We start from the raw sequence: 15,209 nt of genomic DNA, 5'->3' as shown, positions 1-15,209 counted from the left end.
GTCTGTTCCAGATAAATGTTTTTCAACTAATTAGATTTAATAATAGTTCATAGCTAAAGATGATATCCACTAGATACTAGTTGAATCTTAAAAATAAACAACAGTTAGCCTTTTAAATTTACATAAAGTGTATCAATTATCTTACCAGCATGGTGCTCTGACAATAGACATGAGTGTAGATTTTTCTATGATTTGCAAGGGGAAATGTAAAATATATCTTATCAGATTCCTAAAAAAAGAGGGAAAACACAATAAATTATGAGTAGATAATTTCATCATTCAAAAATTCAGATAAAGTAATGAATAATTGTTCTAATTAATTATTTTAATTCTATCATTCTTGGTGTTGTTGAGAACCAATAATCTAGGAATGGGAAGAAGAAGACACAGATGCAAGATAGATCAGGTATAAACTCTGTAGACCTGAATTTGTCTTGGAAGTATCAGTTTGAATGCATTTTTTTTTGTTTGGGTTTGGTTTTTGGCCTTATGACCAAGATAAAATACATTTCTTAGCTCTGTTCACTGAAAAGGCCTTAGAAATGCTAACTCACTAGCCATAAACATCTCTAGTACCCAAATTATGGTTTTCAGATACTGTTTCCCAAATAATAGAAAGAGCTTCTTTGAGAAAAAGCAGATTCAAGGTCTGGGATGGGAAATGGTACACAATGAGCTAAAATACTTTCTCATACTAGACAGTGAGGAAAATATCAAAGACAACTAAAGAGCAGCTATATCAAAAAGATTCAGGAGCCTACCTTGAAATGGCTTCCACTGGTCAAGGACAGAACAGTTTTAATAGCAATTTTAGTATCAAAGATAGAACAATTTTAGTATTTTAGTTTAGACAGAAACACAAAAATGTTTAAGCTCATAATAATACTGGAGGAAAAACCCCCCAAAACATCTTATGGTCACTGATGGAGGGTGTTTGTGAGCCAACTCACCACTCTAAAAACCAGTAAATATAAGATCCAAAGAATTATCATTTTTTTCCTTTGTAATTTGTTCTACTTTTGATAAATTTAGTAGATGAGAAGTTTTTCTATACAGTGTTTCAGTTAATAAATGAAGAAGGAATAATCAGAGTCTCATTGCTTTTGTACTCCCTATTAATGACTCTAGGCCTTCTTCATCAATAGCTGCTAACATCACAAAAAGAGAGAGAGTCTAGTAAAAACAAAAACAAAACAAAAACCTGAATCTGATGAAGCATCTAGATCCAAGATCCAGCTACCAAGTCACAGGAAAGAGTAGGGAAAGGAATATACTGGATGACATTACAGGAGTGCAATCAGCAAAATCAAGACTGTGTGAAACTCTATAGGACAAATGACTAGTTTTTTTTTTTTTTCCCAACAAATAAACTGCAAGGAAAAAAAAGGGTGATGGAAGTATTAGATATTAAAGGAGGAATAAGAGACATATCAACAAATAATACGTACACCTTGTTTGTACCCTGATTTAAACAAATTGGAAAACAAAGAACAAAAAATTTGACAGTTATGATAAAACTGGAAAATTGAACACTGACTAGATATTAAGGAATTATTACTAAACTGATTTAGTATGGGAAAATAACATTGTTATCTTCTTTAAAAAGTCTAGCTTTGAAAAATAAATACTAAAATATTCTTGAAAAAAAATTTTAAATCCATGGGTGGTATACTTACATTGTAAGCCACATAGGTCCATTTGGACACTTTTACTGGAACCCACATGGATGTCCCTAAGGTAAAAGAAATTAATTTGTTTGGCTTTTTAAAAAACATTAAGTGATTTCTTTTACTGAATCCTTCTCAATCATAACAGGATTTGAAAAAGAAGCAGTTTCCTGAACACTGGCTATTTTAAAATAGAAAATCTAATGAGATGTTCTCTATATGCTCATCACCAAGGAGCATTCAGATCATGTAAAGCATTTAAAATCTTTCTGATGTCTAACTCTAAGAAGTATCAACAGAAGAAAACAAATATTTCATTTTCCAAACTAAGTAGAGCATGACAGATACATATAAAAACAAAATTTACCAGCAAAAGATATGCTGTTAAACCAAAAGACTGAAGAATGATACTAAGAAACTAAGTCAAGAATAATACAGAATTTATTTTACGTGGCTGTCAGGAGAATAGAGACATTTAACACTTTAAAATTTTTCTACTGTCATGTTATTTTCAGTACAAAATTTTATCAGCAACATCTTTTTACTTTTACATTTTTTACTTTTCCCCTCCTTAGCCAAGAACCTTATAAGAAACCAGCATAGGGAAATTAATAAAATATAATAGGATAGTAATACCTGAAGCATTACAGTTTCAAAGAATTTGCCTGCTAATGACAAATTTACCTAAAAATAATACTCAAAACTCTACTTAAAATTAAAACATGATATTACTACTGACCTGTTAAGTCAGAAATTATTGATGGATTTTCCTCAAAGTGTTTTGCTGGGTGTCTTATGAAGTGGTGATTCAAAACTGACAATTTCTTCTTGGGATTTTGCGTTATCTGGAAAGAACATTGATACATTCTGTATCCTTTTATATCCACTGTGATGACCTAATGAAACTTTGTTTCAAGTAATAGTAAGAGCCAACAGTTACTTACTGTGGGCCAGGCACTGTTCTAAGTGCTTAACATGGGACTAACTATGCTTTGAGTTAGTTTCCCTGTATATATGTTTGTTTCTCCTCCTCAACTATATGCTTCTTGAGGAGTAAGAATCATATCCTAACATTTTATTGTCTAATATTTAGTTTAGTATATCATATATACTGAGTTTGTGAAAGAGAGCTCAGATTCATATTATTTTGATTCTTAGCAGTATTAGTCAAAAATTTCTCATTTGTCCCTTAAAATGTGTCGGTAAAATACTTATCCATCCAGAATTATAATTTATTACATGCTAGTATTAGCATTTTCTCACCTTAGAATTTAATGGAAAACAAGATTTGATTTGTTAAAATTAGTTTGATGTATAATTTTTAAATAATATACCTGAGATTCACCTGTTCTTCATTAGTTGAAATGGGGTTTTTCCTAAACCTACCAAATGTCATTTAAAATACAAACTGGTCAAATACAAATTTTAATTGATTCTACTGTTGTATATAGTTGAACAGATTAAACACATTTGCGATAGAGTCACAATTAAAACAAGGTTGAAAAACTGAAAAACATTTACATTCCATGACTACATGATTCCAATGTTAACAGTGTTAACTCTATGAAGCTGATTTACTTTAATAAATATACTAACTTAAATATGGTATCTTGTGGTTTAAAACATGGTAAAACAGATCAACTTGTGTCTCTCTTTTACTGCATTCTTCAGGAGAGAGCTAAATATCTATCATTCTCCCTAATAATAGTTATGCAGCTTTCTGAAGGGTTAAGGAAAAAAATATAGACACTACCCTACTCCTAAGAGAGAATACTTAGGAGCAAGGTTAAGACACAATGACAAGGAAGCATTACCCAGAGATTTACTGAGAAAGAAGCCACACATAATAGTCTCTCAAAGATCTGGGGCCTTCAGGAAAAAGAATCCAAAAATATATGCCATAATGGAAAAAATTACCAAAAATACAAGGAACGTTTTCTCCAAAAAGAGAAGCCAGAGCTGTAGTTCTCAAAACATGCTCCTATGGAACAGTGATGCACTGCAAAGTGACCTGAGGTGAAAGGCTGCTTACGATGAATAATGGCAATCTGTTCCCAATTCACAGGAAAAAAAAATTAAGTTAATAGAATTCTCTGAATTTTGCTGAAATCCTTGGTGCCCACTACTATTCATCTGCTGGCAGACAAGAAAGAGATGAATGAGTAATATGATTACCAGGTATCCTGCTAACTGAACAACTTAGAAAATCACTAGTTGGGAGAGTTTATATGTAAAATATCAATACAGAAAAGGTCTGACTCTAGAAGTACACAATTTAAGTTCTGGTGAGCTTGTGTTATTCAATGAATGTAGACATTTTGATCCTACTGCATAAAGATATTTGTAATAAGTATTTCCCTTAAGGTAAAAAAAAAAAGTCAGAAGGACATATATCAAATTTTAAACAGTAAAGGGGAAGAACTGAGGAAGATTTAAGGTATTCTTTCACTTTTTCATTTTTATTGCATTCTTAATTATTAATAGTTATCCAAGATTACAGATAAAAATACAGGTATTTCCATTTTCAAACTAATTAGTCAGTATAAGGTGTAGGCTTCTATTTTCATCAAAGTAAAAAAACGTATTAAATCTATCACTGCTCTAACAAAAGCTTTTACTTCACTAAAATAACTTTTAGTTTAAAAATACATACTTGTTTAGTATCAGCATCAATAAGATCAAAGAATGCTCGAATTGTAGTCAATTGTAATTGTTTACACCTAAAGAATAAAATAAATGTTACAAATGAAACTTTCTTCAAAAATATACTTTTAATACAAACATAAATAATTCTATTATTTAATGGAATATATGAATTTCCTTTAATGCTGCAAACTCTAAAATTATTTAACAAATTATCATTATTAAGCATACATCTTAAAGCTGAAACCTTTAAAAATAAAGTAAATTAAATCTTCCTGGATATTTGAGAGTATAAGTGTCAGGCCCCCGTCTTCCCTAAATCTTCCTGTCTACCCCAGATATGACATATTGTCTGCCCCATCTTCATATGTCTGAACTGTTGTGGTCCTTGCAAACACTACTGATTGCACAACCAGAGGAAGGTGAAAAGAGAATCTTTAAGCCAATGCATATAGAGATAAAATACTAGGATTTATATATTTCTTGACCCTTATTTAACCTATTTCTTTATTTATATTAAGGGTAAATCTAATTCCTACTTGGTTTTCCATGTGTTGCTCTAGAATAGGCAATGCTGCATTAATCAAGTCTGAGTTTGGTGATTGGCCAAGAGCTCAGAAAGTCCTACCACAAGTATCTTTGATTCTGCCCAGCTCTGACAAATTCTAAAATTTTGACATTATCATTTGAGACTGATGCTACTGGTTCTTCAGGAGATGATTTTATAGGTTGTCAAGGACACCTTGGTTAAACTGAGACAAGAACAAAGGCTGAAGTTCTAAACCCCTAAGTTAATCTTTCTCCCAAATCCTTATTTATTTATGGATAAAGCTCTAAGAAAGCTAACAAACCAATCAATTCATTGATGAGAAAAGAGGACCACCACAAATTGCCAAAATAAGTTATATTAACTTACCATACAATGGAGAGGTGGTCTGTTGAAACCCAGGTCTTAGGCACTGCTGAACTCTAAATGGAAAGAAACAAAAATCATACTTAAGAAAAATGCACTTGTTATTCTCCAAAAGGCTTGAAATTCTTATAGGCTAATATTTAGAAACATGTAACATTAGTTTCACTATTTTATGATGCGCAGAAATTTTTAACCAATGCACTCTTGTAAAAGGCGACCCAAAAATATTAAGATATTGAATATTTCCTGCATAAAATAATTATTTGTCATTACTACTTAGTCAAGCTTAAATTACACTTTAAAATTATTAAAACATCCACAGATTACTTACTGAAGTTTACTGTCTAACTCTTCATTACTCTAAAAAGAGGTTAAGTTTATGATTCTTTAATAAATCATAGTGTATATATAAATTATAATAGATATTTCAGTAATTTTAGTTCTGACTAGACTATCACTTACTAAGTTCTAAGATGTTAATTCTAATCAGGATGTGCCTGAGAGAGATCTAGGCCTGAGGAGATTTTTCTAAATAAATATGCCTAATCACAAAACTACCAAATCGGACTTTTATAAGTGGGGTCCAGACTTATTAGGAAAAAAATCCCTAGATGATTAGCATATATACTACTGGTTAGAGACAGAAGGGCAAAAGCCTAGTAAAAAATATAACTATTTTCAGAAGGCTTCCTAACAGTGGCACAGCACCCTCCAAGAACTAGAGACTTCTATTTATACAGGGTAATGACCTCTCTGTGAACAGCATCTTACATACAATGGGGAAACATTAAGTAAATCTGATATTATTATTCATGTCATCTCTCTCTCTACACTGTCAAAGACACAATGAGATGCCCTCACTAGAACTGTCAAAACAAAATGAAAATAGGAAACTAACAATGCTGTATGCAAGAAAATTTAGAGGCCTAACATGCCTCTTTGTTTTTGTTTTTTTTAAATAAATTTATTTATTTATTTTTCTTTTGGCTCCATTGGGTCTTTGTTGCTGCGCATGGGCTTTCTCTAGTTGTGGCAAGCGGGGGCTACTCTTCGTTGTGGTGCACAGGCTTCTCATTGCAGTGCCTTCTCTTGTTGCGGAGCACAGGCTCTAGGCGTGCGGGCTTCAGTAATTGTAGCATGCAGGCTCAGTAGTTGTGGCTTGCGGGCTCTAGCGCGCAGGCTCAGTAGTTGTGGCGCACGGGCTTACTTGCTCCGCGGCATGTGGGATCTTCCTGGACCAGGGCTCAAACCCACGTCCCCTGCATTGGCAGGTGGATTCTTAACCACTGTACCACCAGGGAAGCCCTATGCCTCTTTAATTAAAAAAAACAGGTATTTGTAACAAAAAAAGGTATTTATAACTTCTAAGGAGTCGTTGAGTCATTGTCACCATTGTACTCTGCAACTATCAATGTGTATTTGGGTTGGAGGCTCTAAAGTTGAAAAAATCTATAGATTACTTAATGAACTTATAAGCATTAGCTATCTTATTTAGGAATTGCTGCTGGCAACTTACTTTAAAAAATTAAGACAACCAGAGTTCACTGTGGTATTAAGGTTAGATGCTCAGTAAAGTAAGAACTCACAGTAGACATCATTTACTATTAACAAGGACAAAAGCCAGTTTACTTTCATTCAGTCTAATGAATGCATCTGTGTTAGAGCTGAAAAAAGGAAAGTCAACACACATTATAAAGGTAGTTGCAGGGCTTCCCTGGTGGCGCAGTGGTTGAGAGTCCGCCTGCCGATGCAGGGGACACGGGTTCGTGCCCTGGTCAGGGAAGATCCCACATGCCGCGGAGCGGCTGGGCCTGTGAGCCATGGCCACTGAGCCTGCGCGTCCGGAGCCTGTGCTCCGCAACGGGAGAGGCCACAGCGGTGAGAGGCCCGCGTACCGCAAAAAAAAAAAACAAAAAACAAGATTCCTACTGATGATGAGGTTTGAGAGATTTACCTATTAGTAAATTAGTACTAATTAGTTCCAAAGCTATTATGGCTACCTCACAACTCCTTCAGTTATAAGAAAATGGTAGATAATAGCAGAAGAGCTTAATAATTTTTGTTCTGTGTATGGCAAGCATTCAGTAATACCTATTTACTGAATGAACAGCAGTAGGTGAACTGAGCAAAGGAGTATCTATTAAGAGAACAACTATGAAACAAAGAACTATCATCTAAAAAGCAGAAGAAATGCTATAAATTTTCTTTTTAGAAATTAAGTTATATTTGGAGATGACATGTATACTGAGTTTAAAAGTTAAGCTCTTAACTAAAGACAAAGTTTAAGCATACAAAAATAAGTCCTAAAAGGAAACCTGAACTTATTTTACAGAAGCTGTGTATCCCAGTTAAAGACCAAATACTTGATGTCCTAGTAGGGAAGAATAATTAGCAAATTAATTAATCAGAGCTCTATCTATACTATCAAAGCTAATTTTTAAATTTTAAAACCAGTAAACTTTCATTCAAGTTTAAAATTCAAGAGTATGTGAAATGTTTGATCTTCCATTACCACTGTATACAGCATACCACTGAGATACATCTGGAGCCCCTGGGCTTCAGCCCATACTTTTTTATACTTAAAACTCTAATCAATGGATAGGCACTTACTTTGAACAAGAAACAATCATCTTCATAAATAAGAGTCATTTGCACAAAGTTTCTAAGATCCTTTTCACCTTCCATGGATGTAAGTATCCATGCCTCTGTCTTCCCCAAATATTCATATTCATTGTTTCATGTCCTGTCTCTCTCACATTCACATACACATACACATGCACACTTGCACACACACAGTATACCAGACCAACTCAGGAATCATTTCTAACCGATTACATATCATTTCTCCTTTCATGCCCCACTGTGTCCATCATGTTACTACTTTAGTAGAATCTTTAAAAAGATTACCACAACAGATAAGGCACTGGTATGATGGCTTAATTTTGGTAGAAAAGTCAGTCCTGAACGAACTTGGTAATCCCGGAATCCTCCAGCTACAGATAGTGTGGTTAAATTTATGTGTCTAGCATTCAGAATCCAATAGTTGTTTACAGTCATATAAAAATCTGGTGGGAAATAAAAAAGACATACATTAAAAATCAGTAACCATGCCCTGCAACAATAACCCATCTATAATACTAATATTAAACTGAATTCCTGTTTAAGCCATCTGAATTGTCTATAAGCAATGCCATCCACATTTCTCTATTTTGGGTAAAGTCAGTATCTTTACACATACTCTACTTTCCCCATCAGGGTACAAATATTAAGAGTTAGTAAAGGTATCAATAAAGAAAAAAGATAACCCAATTTTATTAGCTTTGACAAGTCCATAGCAAACAGGTCTCTACATTCCACAAGGATGCTGCTTGTTTACGAGCCACATAGTATAGAAAGAAACCCCCAAAATTCTTTCAAAAATATAAGTTTACTATGCTAAGGAGTTATATCAATAGATCTTCCTAATTATGGCTGTGTCCCTGCTTATAAGGGCTTAGCAACTCTCTACTGCAGCCACTGTAGTACTGGTGACCAAACAAAGTACTATTTAAGTTCTTAAAATACAATCTATCAGGACAATGACAGTCACATTAGTCTTGGGACTCTCCGCTGCGGAAGATCTGATGCTTAAGAAGATTCTACCCATTTAGTGTAACAAGCGGTGCACACAGTTTTTCCACTTTATCTAAGGAAGATGAGAAAAATTTAGTGTCGAAGATCTGAGGCCAGGGCAGGGAGTTCTCATTTCCTATTCTGATTACCAAAACTTACTGCATTTTTTATCCTGGCATTTGATCCCATTGATGGCTTTTAACATTTTGGAACAGCAAACTCTTCTCATTAAAGATCTCAGTAGTATTCACTTAGATTGAGACAAAGCAGACCCATTCCTAATATCTCCAGAGCTTGGGATAAGAGTTCCAATGAGGTATACATGCCATATGTCTAAATACTTAAAAGTCAAAATTCCAGCTAACAAACTTAAATCAAATGTATTTTCTCTGCCTACCTTGACAAATATGTCATTGAAATAACCTGGAAGGCCAGGTTCAAATTAAGAATTCTAGGACACCTCAGAGTTGGACACCGGATTATGGCAGCATAGGGAGAACGTATCTCTGGCCACAGATTGCTGTGGAGATCTGCAGCAAAGTGGGAACAGATCACTGTGCTCTCTTCTTCTTCCCATCCACATTCCATCCTGCATCAGAAAGACCTCCTGTGCACATCAAAATTCTGTCTGTACCTCATGCAGAGCCACCCCTTGGCCATAACTCAGGTTCAGGATTCTATATACCTGTCCTCAGGACAGATCCAAGTAAGAGGCTAAGGAAGTGGGCTTCAGGCATATGGGCAAGAAAAGTCTGAAGGACTGGCTACCTGGATCATAGTCCAGAAGTAAAGGTACAGCCTGTAAGTGGGGAGGCTTCTTGGCCTGTACACTCCACACCCTGTGGGGAATGGCAACACGAGAGCAGGGCTCTCTGAAGTACAGAGCTCAGTGCAAGGCTTCCTTTCCCCTATTTAAGGACAGTATTTCCACCAAGTATAAATAGGGAATCTACTTCTGAAGGTCATATGGGTCTCCTAAAAACTTAAAATCCACCCTTGAACTTTTGTTTTTTCATTCTAATTCTGGCTTAATTCAATAAAAAATAAATACAGAATAAATGGCATAGAAGCTTGCTAATTACTGGAGAGGCTCCCTGACCCTAAGAAGCATTTTCAGCCTAAGCCATTTAGAGACAGACCATCAGTATCCTTCAAAAACAGTAAACCTGACTCTCTTGACAGTTCTTTCCTCAAAGAGATTTTTTAAATGCATTTTGAGTAATTATAATTTAACCTGCATGACTCATCTACATACACCACATAAAATGCAGTAAGAGAAAGAATTCTCAATTGTGATGACAAGTATTATGACTTGTCTATACCTTTAATTTTTTCCTAAACCTATTATAAATAATAATTTATAATTATTAGAATCAGTAAAGCATATTTAACCAATTTCAATAATAAAACGAAAAATTTTTATTAGAAGAGTTCTACAGGCAAAGTTTTAAATGTAATAAGGAAAAAAATCAAACTTCTCTTTAAGTGCTACTGCACCAGATATTCTAGCAAGTAAGTTACTCCTTGGCAATGTTATGTTAAGATGGGTGCTTTGGAAAACTACTTTGGTTTGGAGTCACTAGGGTATATGTCTCACTTATCTGTAAACAAAATTTTCACCACAATTAAGATAATGCAAATTTTATAGGGTAAGAAGTTGTGTAAATTTACTGATTAGGAAAAATAATTATTTCTTTCTGAAGATTTTCTTCTACACATACGGCATTCCAAAAAGCAGTGAAGATCATACTTGACTTTAATAAAAAGTTGAGATAGTAGGCATTTAATTCTTATTCTGTGACATTATCCCTATTTAATTAGATGACAACAATCATAAACTCCTACTGTTCACTCAAAATTCCCTGCAACATTACAGTATTATCCGTAATTTTATTTCCTCTGTTATCATAATGTAACTCAATTCAGAGGCAGCATACGTAAATGTTAAAAGTACAGGCCCAGAAACAAGCTTGCTGGAGTACCACTATTTTCTTGCCATGTGACTTTGGGCAATAACTTTATCTTGGCCTCTTTTTTCTGTCCATGAACGTGGCAATAACAGTGGTACCTACCTCAAAGAACTGCCATAAGGATCAAATGATACAATAATCATGTAAAGTTCTTACCACAATATCCAAAATATAATAAGAGCTCTATAAAGATTAGCAATCCTACCTTACCTCATTCAATAAGGTGTTAGCAGACCTATTTATTATTTTTTTAAAAGGCATTTCTACTATTTTACTTAAATATAAGGTTATTTTGAATGAAGTACCCAGAGGAGTTAACAAAAAAAAGGAAGTATAAACACACTTTAAGAGACCAAGAGTCATCCTCAAGAATAACTAAAATGAAGCTCAAGTGCCCAGGGGTTATAAGACACATGTTTTCCATGTTAAGATGCAAAAGGGAGAGAAAATTAACAGCAGTTTCAGTTATGAGCCTAAGTTGAAAGTCACAAAAAGAGATGCTCAGAATTGGAGGTGCTGATTTAAACCTAAGCTGCTTCACACATGGATAAACCTGTAGTATACTCTAAAGGGAGTAGTAGCTGCAAGGATCTGTTTAATCCTAAACAACAATGGGGAGGTCAGTTAGTGTTTATGTAACAGTACTCACCTGTAATGAAACGATCTAATGGCATCACAGGAGCAACATGAGGTGTTGCTTGTGTAATAAGAAGATTGATCAGATCCTGCTTAAAATTTTTCAACGTAAGCAATGCTCTTGCAACAAGGCCACCCATAGAATGACCAATTATTGCCACACTTTTTGGAGCAAATTCTTGACCCTATTTCAAAAATCACCAAGGCATGATTAAGGATTAATATCATAATAAATATACTAAATACTTCTCTCTACATATGAGCAATTTCATAGAAAAAAGAAAATTAAACTATTTATATAACCTCTCATAATAAGATACAGAAATACATTTTCATATATTTGTAATTAGTGTATACATATTTTGTGTTTTGCAAACATTTTTAACAGCTAGGCTTTGATTTTCTGAACCAAAATCAGAACCTTGGTCTAGCAAATCATGTTTTTACCATTTGTTATATTATATGTAAGAGGTGTAATTATATTTGGTGTATACCAGAATATTAGATTTCATAGGATATATAAAGTCAAATCATTTATTTGAAAATGGAAATAGCACAAAAAAGCCAGAACAGTTACAACTGCCACAGCAATATACTACCTCATCATATTGATATATCCTATCTCATCAAATTATTTCTCTATTGTGTGCCTGGGTTTAAAAAGAAGCCAGCATTCCACAACATCTATTCACTGATAATTACATATTATATATATATATATATTTTTTTTTTTTTCTTTGCGGTACGTGGGCCTCTCACCGCTGTGGCCTCTCCCGTTGCGGAGCACAGGCTCCGGATGCGCAGGTTCAGCGACCATGGCTCACGGGCCCAGCCACTCCACAGCATGTGGGATCTTCCCGGACCGGGGCACGAACCCGCGTCCCCTGCATCGGCAGGCGGACTCTCAACCACTGCGCCACCAGGGAAGCCCTACATATTATATTTTTAAAATAAGTTTTTCTTTTTAAAAAATCTTTTCTGTCTCCACATAGTATCCTCAGTTCTACTACCAAACTTCTCCTCATCACCGTCCACACTGATCCTTCATCTATGCCTCTTCTCCTGTTACTATGAATAAATTGGGCCTTGTGCAGAACAGAGTTAACAGAATAGGCCTGAGACTGCTCTCCTTAGAGCAGACTGCATTCAAGGTTGGCTCTGGGCTGCAGTGTGGGACCACAGATTTTGGGAGGGTTCTCATCATTCCTAAATGATAGGAATAGCTCGTCGTTCTAGAACTGTTTTGTAAACAACATGGTTTATGTTGAACACCTTCATACTTCTAGTAGGGATTTTGGTAGACGGAAGGCAGAGGCACAGGGTGTCTAGGTGACCAGCCCTCAATAAAAAACCTGGGTCACTGGGTCTCTAATGAGCTTCTCTCGTAGATGACATTTCATACATGTCACAATCGTTGCTGTAGGAATTAAACACATCCAGTGTGACTTTCCTGCAAGAGAACACTGGGAAGCTTGCACCTGGTTTCTCCGGACTTCACCCCATGTACCTTTTCTCTTTGCTGATTTTGCTTTCACTGTAATAAATCATAACCATGAATACAACTATATGCTGAGTCCTATGGGTCCTCCTTGAGAACATCGAGCCTGGGGATGGTTCTGGTGATCCCCAATACATACCTGATCTTAGCAAAAGCCAAACCCTACGTATGTGCTCTGAAACCTATTCCCTTTGGCGTTCTCAAGTACAATACATCACTCTGGCAATTCTTCTCACTTTCTTCTTGCATCACTGTTCCTCCCTCTCTGCTAGATCATTCTCACTAGCATATAAATATACTGTTACTCTCCCTTAAAAAATAGAAACAGGGCTTCACTGGTGGCGCAGTGGTTGAGAGTCCGCCTGCCGATGCAGGGGACACGGGTTCATGCCCTGGTTTGGGAAGATCCTACATGCCGCAGAGCGGCTGGTCCCGTGAGCTATGGCTGCTGGGCCTGTGCGTCCGGAGCCTGTGCTCTGCAACGGGAGGAGCCACGGCAGTGAGAGGCCCGCGTACCGCAAAAAAAAAAAAAAAAAAAAAAATAGAAACAACTCTCTTTTTGCTTTTACTTTTCCTTAGTGACCACATCTTTTTCTATATACCTCTTTACAGTGCAACTCTTCAAAAACAGTTGTCTACACTGTACTCGCTGTCTCCAATTTCTCATACACCCTTAAACCCGCTCTGATCAGGCTTTTCCCCGACACTTTTTAAAAACTGCTCTTATCTGATCACCAAGGAATCTAATGATCAATTCTCAATCCTCATCTTACTTGACCTATCAATGGCATTTGACATAGTTGATCACTTCTTCCTCTTTGAAATGCTTTGCTTGGTTTCCTTGACAAGATACTCTTCTGGTTCTCCCCTTACCTCACTGACTGCTCCTTTTTAGTCTCTTTCTGGTTCCTTCTTATCTCCCCTCATCTCTTAATACTGGTGTGACTCAGACCTCAGTCCTTAGATCTCTTCTTTCACATCTTGAATCCATTAGTGATCTCATCCAGTCTCATGGCTCTATCAAATGCTGTCAACCTTCAAGTTATTATCTCCAGACGGAACCTCTTCTCCTGAACTCTAACCTTAAACTCCAATTGCATGCTAGCTACACTTGGGATGTCTAGTATGTACCTTAAATAGAACCTGTCTAGAACTAAACTCTTAATATCCTTCAAATCTGTTCCTCCTACATTTCCCCCCATCCTGGTTAATGATAATTCAACCCTTGTCGTTTTTCTAGTTTGGGTCATCCTTAACTCTTCTTTTTCTCTCACATTACCCCTCCATACCTGATGTGCCAGCAAATCCTGTTGCCTTTAAGATTTACACCAATCTGACCATTTCTTATCACCTCCACTGCTATCAACTTGATCCAAATCACAGTTATTTGTCTGAATTACTGCAATAGCTTCCTAACTGGTCTCTCTGCTTCTACCTTTACGTCCCTTCAGTTTATGCTCAAGAGCATAACGAATGACACTGTTAAAACCATGTCATTCTTTTGTTCAAAAACCTCTTCAGTGGCTTTCCATATCATTTAAAATAAAAGGCAAAATTTGATTTTACACATCTTTTCAAAGAATCAGCCATTGGTATCAATTTTTCTCCACTGTTTGACTGTTTTCTATTTAGCTGATTCCCATTCTCATCTTTATTGTTACCTTATTTCTACTTACTTTGAGTTTACTTTGTTCTCCTTTCTCTAGCTTCTTAAGTTGGAAGGTGAGATGATTGCTTTTAAAGCTTGTTCTTTTCTAATAAAAGCATTTATTTATTTATTTGTTTATTTGTTTTTGGCTGTGTTGGATCTTCACTGCTGTGCACGGGCTTTCTCTAGTTGTGGCAAGCGGGGGTTACTCTTTGTTACAGTGCACGGGCTTCTCATTGCAGTGGCTTCTCTTGTTGCGGAGCACAGGCTCTAGGCATGTGAGCTCAGGAGTTGTGGCTCGCGGGCTCTAGAGCACAGGCTCAGTAGTTGTGGCGCACAGGCTTAGTTGCTCCACAGCATGTGGGATCTTCGCGGACCAGGGATCGAACCCATGTCCCCTGCACTGGCAGGCGGATTCTTAACGACTGCGCCACTAGGGAAGTCCCTAATAAAAGCATTTAAAACTATATTTCTTCTAACTCTACTTTAACCTTACAAATTCTGATGATGTGTTTTCATTTTAGTTCAATTCAAAACACTTTCAAATTTTACCTGTGATTTTCTGTTTGACCTCTGGGTTATCTAGAAGTCATTTCCAAATATTTGAGGATTTTCCAGATAT

At 35.9% G+C, this 15,209-nt stretch overlaps 1 protein-coding gene across 1 annotated transcript in view; it reads right to left on the bottom strand.

The window, feature by feature from the left end:
- The window catches only part of PGAP1 (post-GPI attachment to proteins inositol deacylase 1), a gene marked incomplete at its 3' end in the record, with an annotated part of 69,813 nt that overhangs the window by 39,551 nt on the left and 15,053 nt on the right, over positions 1–15,209 (bottom strand). The window contains exons 4-10 of the mRNA XM_079710761.1: positions 11,455–11,626; positions 8,131–8,288; positions 5,227–5,279; positions 4,321–4,387; positions 2,407–2,512; positions 1,677–1,732; positions 146–229 (exon numbers count right to left, since the gene is read on the bottom strand). Of these exons, the coding sequence (XP_079566887.1) occupies positions 146–229; positions 1,677–1,732; positions 2,407–2,512; positions 4,321–4,387; positions 5,227–5,279; positions 8,131–8,288; positions 11,455–11,626 (696 nt within the window). The remainder of the gene's footprint in view (positions 1–145; positions 230–1,676; positions 1,733–2,406; positions 2,513–4,320; positions 4,388–5,226; positions 5,280–8,130; positions 8,289–11,454; positions 11,627–15,209) is intronic.

Source organism: Hyperoodon ampullatus, assembly GCF_949752795.1.
Source record: "Hyperoodon ampullatus genome assembly, chromosome: 8".
NCBI lineage: Eukaryota > Metazoa > Chordata > Mammalia > Artiodactyla > Ziphiidae > Hyperoodon > Hyperoodon ampullatus.
The sequence above is the reverse complement of the archived record's forward strand: the minus strand, read 5'-3'. Positions and strand labels throughout refer to the sequence as shown.